At 46.8% G+C, this 7,549-nt stretch overlaps 1 gene segment (V, D, J or C); it reads right to left on the bottom strand.

Annotated features, from left to right (window-relative positions):
* Window positions 1-983: 983 nt before the first annotated feature.
* Window positions 984-6,943, bottom strand: LOC144692519 (Ig kappa chain V region Mem5-like). The segment is given in 4 exon segments: window positions 984-1,995; window positions 4,693-4,748; window positions 6,351-6,633; window positions 6,820-6,943. Coding segments are annotated over 4 exon segments (717 nt in total).
* Window positions 6,944-7,549: the final 606 nt, after the last annotated feature.

The raw sequence follows: 7,549 nt of genomic DNA on the forward strand, positions 1-7,549 counted from the left end.
TCAGTCTTCCCAATATTTAATTGTAGGAATTCCTGTTCATCCAGTACGGGATGTGGGATAAGCAGGGTGATAATTTAGCAACAGTAGAGGAGTTGAGAGAGGTGGTGGTGAGGTAGAGCTGGGGGTCTTCAGCGTACATGTGAAAACTAACGCTATGCTTTCGGATGATGTGTCCGAGGGGCAGCATGTAGATGAGAAATAGGAGGGGCCAAGGATCGATCCTTGGGGGACATCAGAGGTAATGGAGCAGGGACAGTTTTAGCAGCTGAGAGGAGGAGCCGGGAGTGTTTGGAGCGCTCCAGCCAGATCTGGCGGTGATGGATAAACCAGTTTCAAGTCTGCCTCCCTTGGATTAAGTGAGTGGAGATGAGGGTTGTAGCAGGGGGAAGGGCCAGGGTGAGGGAGAGGAATGGTTTTATTGGGGACTAGGATATGAAAGGTGGAGGTGAGGGTGAGGATGAGTAAATCAGTAGCTGCAGAAATGTTGTGGTGATCGGAGGGCCAGAGACGAGATCGTTGGGATTTTGAAAGTGCAGTTGTAAGTGAATTGGGGAATAGGTTTTTCCAGGGATGGATACAGAAGGGGGTAGGGTTGGGCTGTGGAAGGGGATGTGGGTGGGGAGTGATACAAGGAAGTGATCAGAGATGGTCTTATCTGTGATTGAAACTATGGGAATAGCGAGATCACGTGAGATGGGAAGGTCACGGGACAGGTCGTGAATATGGTTTGGGGAATTGTGATTGTGATGATTTAATCCCAGCAACTTCCAGTTTCTTTTCTGTTTTTAATCTTGTGAATTCAAGAGATTCGGGATAAAACTGATCATTTTAAAATGATTGATAATTGGCTTTGAAGCAAATCTTCCGCTGATGTTTCATTGATTGACAGTCCAACCAGCCAATCAGGACAATCACTTGCTGAAATGCAGCCAATCAGCTGATGGGGAGGTGGGACATTTCCAAAGCACTCACCAGACAGAGACTGAATATTCTTAATGTTTATTACCTTTTACACATTGACATTTACAGAAAAAAGACTTGAATAAACAGCCCAGCCAGAGGAAGTTGGAGAAATTCACAGGGAGAATGGAGGTTTATTAAAACGCTTGTGGAGATTTTCTCCAGAACATGAGATCCTGTCCCTTTAAACAGTGACTAAACCTTAAATTGTAACTGCAGGGTGAGCAGGAAGGGGTCTGGTTTACTGAAGCAGACACTTCGGAGGGTCACAATATTTTTGTACAGCTGACAGTCTTCAGCATCTTAGAGAGGTTTAACTTAGCATCACGAATCTAAACTGTCCCAGCAAAGACTCCCAGGACAGGTACAGCACGGGGTTAGATACAGAGTAAAGCTCCCTCTACACTGTCCCCATCAAACACTCCCAGGGCAGGTACAGCACGGGGTTAGATACAGTGTACAGCTCCCTCTACACTGTCCCCATCAAACACTCCCAGGGCAGGTACAGCACGGGGTTAGATACGGAGTAAAGCTCCCTCTACACTGTCCCAATAACGTGCCTTAACCCCTAACTCTCAGAAGTGTCTCAGAGCCGGTCCCGAGAAGGAAGAGAGTTGTAATTTGGTGCTGACAATGACCTTTGCCCTCCCAGCTCACCCCTGTTCTATTTAAAGTTGTGTCTCCTCTGTGGACTGTCTCTAACACTCTACGCACATTCTGATCTCCTGATGCTCTTGCTGAGGGGAGAGGAGAGGCTCTCGTGGGTGACGACACAGGAGAAGCGGGCGTTGGACTCCCAGCCGGAGCCAGAGAGGGTCAGCAGGCTGCTGACGCTGTAGGTGCTGTCTGAAGCTCGCAGGTAGTTGCTGGTCTGAACCCCGTCCGAAATGGCTGCACCGTCCTTCTTCCACTCCACCTTCACCTCATCGGGATAGAAGTGATTGGCAAGGCACACCAGGGTGGCAGTGCCCTTGGTCTTGACCTCCTCCGGGGAGGGTGGCAGCAGGGTCAGTGTGGGTTGTGACTTCTCTCTGCCTGAAAGAGAAGAGAAGGAAGTTTAATCACTGTCATTATAATGAATTTCAACTTCCCGAATATTAACTGGGATCAGATCTGTGTAACTGTATAGATGATGCAAAATTCTTATAATACCTCCAGGTGAATTCTTTTAGCCAGAACGTAACAAACCCACAAAGAGAAGGGGCAGTTTTGGACAGTTTTAGGGAATGAATCTGGGCAGTGGGAGAGTATTTGGGTAATAGTGATCATAATTCAGTTAGATTTAGAGCAGTAATGGAAAGGGATAAAGCCAAACCAAGTGTAAAAGTTGTAAATTAGGGAAAGGCCAATTTTACTGAGCTGGAATTTGACAAAATGGGTAGGGAGCAGCAACTTGAGGGTAAATCAGTGAGGCAGTGGGAAATGTTCAAGGAGGACATCGAGAGAGCTCAGAACAAAGATGTTCACGCAAAGAAATAGTGTGGGACATTGCAAGAGGCTAACTTAGGAATGAATTGAACTGTTTAGAGGCCAAAAAGATTAATCTGTCTCTCTCCCTCTCTCCCTCCCTTTCTTCCTCTCTCTGTCTGTCTCTCTCTCTCTCACTCACTCTCTTTGTAGAGGCCGAAGACACAGTTGTGCTTCTTAATGAATGATTTACATCTGTTTTCACAGAAGAGATGGACAAAGCAGACATTGCAGTTGAGGAGGAGGAGAATTGTGAAATGTTGGATGGGATAAACATGGTGAGAGAGGAAATATTAATGTGTTCAGCATCTTTGAAAGTGTATAAATCCCCAGGCCCGGATGAATTGTATCCCAGGCTGCTAAGGAGAACAAAGAAAGAAATAGCGGAGGCGTTGTTGGGAAGATTTTTGGAAAAAAACTGAGAAATTTTGATCATCATTTAGAAAGACACAGTTCGATCAAGGACATTCAACACGGATTTATTAAGGGACGATTGTGTCTGACTAACTTGATTGATATTTTTGAGGCAGTAACAAGGAGGGTTGATGAGGGGAGCGAGTTTGACGTGGTCTATTTGGATTTTAGCAAGACTTCTGACAAGGTTCCTCATGACAGACTGGTCAGAAAATTAAAAACTCATGGAATCCCAGGGAAAGGGGCAAGTTTTGTTTCAAATTAGTTGAGTGGCAGGAGGTAAAGGTTTGATGTTAAGCTGGTTAAATCATATTGGACTGTTACTTAGACATTTGTAAAGAGGGTTACCACAAATTCAGCACTGAAATGATTAATAATGAGAGTGTTTAAAGACTCAGTGTCCCTCTAAGACAAGGTTAAGCTGTCAGGAAGCTCTCACTATTGATCGGGGGGAAACAGGTTTAGCATTAACAATTCTCACATCACCCACACATCGAGAGAACTTTATCCCAGAATGTTGGAGCACACTTGGATCAACCCACTTCAGAAAGGATTCAGATTGGCTCTCAGTATAGAAGGTTATAGATTAATTTCAAACCTTGCCACCCAGCACTGGAGTGAGGTCAAGGGTGAGGCTACAATTAGTCTGAGAGTCCGGGGGTCAGTCAGAGTCACTGCTCCTAATAACCCCATGAACCATGGACGATGAGAGAGTCAGGGTCAGGGTCAGGGTCAGGGTCAGGAAACTCCAACAACTCATTTCTACAGCACCTGTCACCACCTCAGGATGTCCCAAAGTGTTTTGCAGCCAATTTTGCACAGCAAGATCCCAGTCAGTAGAGTGATGATGATCAGATAATCAGATTTTAAGTGATGTAGATTGAGTGGTAAATACTGACCAGGAAACCTGGGAGAACTCCCCTACTCTTCTTCTCAAAGCACCGTGGGGTCTTTTACATCCCCTGAGAGGGCAGACCTCAGTTTGTCTCATCTGAAAGACGGCTCCTCTGACAGTGCTGCCCTCCCTCAATACTGCACTGGAGTCTCAGCCTGGATTATGTGCTCAAGTCTCTGGAGTGGGATTTGAACCCACAACATTGTGACTCTGAGGGGAGGGTGCTACCCACTGAGGCAAGGCCAACACCTCACGGTCCAATAGCCCACCATGTTCACCCTCCTGGCTCACACTTGGAGGAATGAGCCCACTTGGGGAGGGTGGAGCTGTTCCCCAGTCAGAGACAGTGTCTTCAGGAGAGAGATGGAGAGCAGATTCCAGGAGGCCTGGAGTCTAGAGGATGACATTTAAACATTTGGGGAAAATGGAGAGTCTCCCCGAAACCCTGGAACACTGAAGCCACTGGATTGTGGGCCCTGCTCTACCTGTTTGTCATCAGAACTTTGCCAAGAGATAACCAGGGAGTGGAGAGAGGAGAGTTCAAGCTGGGGGAGGTGGGACCTCGGTGTCTCACTGTGCTGGTGCTGTGATCAGTTATATCAGAGACTGTGAGAGGGAGCCAGAGCTCATATCAAACTCTGCCCGTGTCTGTCACACTGAGACTGACAGGAGTCTAGTGAGTGATTTCACTCCATGGTGCAGCAATGTCAGCACAGTCTGCAAACGTCCAGATCTCCTCGAGACGGTGGGTAAAAGTTGGTTATTTATATCTTGCTGCTTAAAGTGGGGAATGTAATGAAAGAAATACAGCTGGGCACCCTGTTATACACAGTGTTGTTCACTAAACCATTTCATTCACTGCAGCTCCTCACTAACACCTTCAACTATTCAGCATTAGTGTTTGAGAAAGTTTCAGTATTGAAAGGGTTAATAAGGGAGGATTGGGGTTTACTTACTCAGTCTGAGCTTGGTTCCTTTACCGAACGTAACCCACACTGAGAGCTTCCAGTGCAGGGGCTGTACAAAAACCTCTGCTCTCTGCTTCACTCAGTCACTCTCACCCTCTCTCTGTCTCTCACTCACACTCACCTTTAACTCACTCTCACCCTCTCCCGGTCTCTCACTCACACTCACCTTTAACTCACTCTCACCCTCTCCCTGTCTCTCACTCACACTCACCTTTAACTCACTCTCACCCTCTCTCTGTCTCTCACTCACACTCACCATTAACTCACTCTCACCCTCTCTCTGTCTCTCACTCACACTCACCTTTAACTCACTCTCACCCTCTCTCTGTCTCTCACTCACACTCACCTTTAACTCACTCTCACCCTCTCCCGGTCTCTCACTCACACTCACCTTTAACTCACTCTCACCCTCTCCCTGTCTCTCACTCACACTCACCTTTAACTCACTCTCACCCTCTCTCTGTCTCTCACTCACACTCACCATTAACTCACTCTCACCCTCTCTCTGTCTCTCACTCACACTCACCTTTAACTCACTCTCACCCTCTCTCTGTCTCTCACTCACACTCACCTTTAACTCACTCTCACCCTCTCTCTGTCTCTCACTCACACTCACCTTTAACTCACTCTCACCCTCTCCCTGTCTCTCACTCACACTCACCTTTAACTCACTCTCACCCTCTCCCTGTCTCACTCACACTCACCTTTAACTCACTCTCACCCTCTCTGTGTCTCTCACTCACACTCACCTTTAACTCACTCTCACCCTCTGTCTCTCACTCACACTCACCATTAACTCACTCTCACCCTCTGTCTCTCACTCACACTCACCTTTAACTCACTCTCACGTTCTCTCTGTCTCTCACTCACACTCACCATTAACTCACTCTCACCCTCTCCCTGTCTCTCACTCACACTCACCTTTAACTCTTTCTCTCTATCTCTCTTTCTCTGATTGTCTCTCTCTCTGTTTCTCTCTCTCTCCCTCTCTCTCTGAATTCTGTGCAGTTGTGCTCGAGAAATTTGAGAACTTGAACATTTTATGATAAATCTCCCAGTCGGTCTTCAAATGTGGACATGGAAAAAAGGTAAACTTGAGGCCTTCAGTGGGTGGTGGACACCACAGGGACTGGAGTGTGTAGTGGACAATGAAAATAATTTGTTCAGTTTCCTTTCCTGTGTTTATTATATATTCAATATAACTGTGTCAGTACAGGAGGTGGGACTGTGTGTCCATTATTATATATTCTAAATAACTGTGGGATGTGTCAGTACAGGAGGTGGGACTGTGTGTCCATTATTATATATTCTAAATAACTGTGGGATGTGTCAGTACAGGAGGTGGGACTGTGTATCCATTATTATATATTCTATATAACTGTGGGATGTGTCAGTACAGGAGGTGGGACTGTGTGTCCATTATTATATATTCTATATAACTGTGGGATGTGTCAGTACAGGAGGTGGGACTGTGTGTCCATTATTATATATTCTATATAACTGTGGGATGTGTCAGTACAGGAGGTGGGACTGTGTGTCCATTATTATATATTCTATATAACTGTGGGATGTGTCAGTACAGGAGGTGGTGCTGTGTGTATTGAGGTTTTTGTAAGGCTCTGTATCACTGTGTGGGCCAGCTGTCAGCTTGCTGACAGTAATAATCAGCGACATCCTCATTCTGTACATTGCTGATTGTCAGGGTGAATTTTATATCATATCCACTGCCGGTGAATCGCTCCGATGTTCCTGTGAATCGAGTTGTTGCATCATAGATCAGGAGAGTTGGTTTCTGTCCCTCTCGCTGCTGGTACCAAGCACAATCATTATCAATTGTTTGACTGGCCGTACAGGTGATGGTGGCGGTCTGGCCCAGGCTCACTGACAGCTTCGGGGGAGATTGGGTCATGGTGATGTCCCCACTGATACCTGAGGGGTAATAGAGAAACAGAGTGAAGTAAGAACTGTCACACAAGGAGCCTGTAAAATGAGATATTGTTAGAGACAGTGACCGTTCCTCTGCTTTCAGCATTTTCCCTTCAATCACAAGTCAGTCGAATTGGATGGAAATGGAGAGCAGGAAAATATTCACGGTGGAAGGAGAGAGATTTGTACCTGCGATGCAGAATGCCAGAGGCCAGATGAGCTGGATGGCTGAAATCATGGTGTCTGCTCCTGTCCCTGTGCCTGGTCACTGATAAACTCTCCCTTCACTGGGCTCAGCTTTATAAAGCTGCAGCCTGTCAGAGTCTCACTGGCTGTTCCTCAGTATGTAAATGGTATCACCCATAGAAAACCACGTCAGCACCTTTCACTTCCTCTTCAACTCTCTCCCTCCCTCTCTCAGTATCTGTCCATCACTCCCTGTCTCTCTCTCTCTCTCTCAGTGCCTGTCTGTCACTCTCTGTCTCTCTCAGTATCTGTCCACCACTCTCTGTCTGTCTCTCTCTCTCTCTCTCAGTGCCTGTCCGTCACTCTCTGTCTCTCTCAGTGTCTGTCCGTCACTCTCTCTCTCTCCCTCTCTCTCAGTATCTGTCCATCACTCTCTGTCTGTCTCTCTCTCTCTCTCTCAGTGCCTGTCCGTCACTCTCTGTCTCTCTCTCTCCCTCACTCTGTCCGTCACTCTCTGTCTCTCTCTCCCTCTCTCAGTATCTGTCCATCACTCTCTGTCTCTCTCTCCCTCTCTCAGTGTCTGTCCATCACTCTCTCTCTTTCTCCCTCTCTCTGTCTGTCATTCTGTCTTTCTCTCCCTCTCCCTCTGCCTGTCTACTGGTCTTGTTCTTCTTGTCTCACTCTCCTTGTTTGCTCTCTCTCTCTCTCTCCCCTTCTCTTCCTTTCCCTCTCC

The sequence above is a fragment of the Cetorhinus maximus genome, chromosome 17, assembly GCF_964194155.1.
Source record: "Cetorhinus maximus chromosome 17, sCetMax3.hap1.1, whole genome shotgun sequence".
Classification (NCBI taxonomy): Eukaryota; Metazoa; Chordata; class Chondrichthyes; order Lamniformes; family Cetorhinidae; genus Cetorhinus; species Cetorhinus maximus.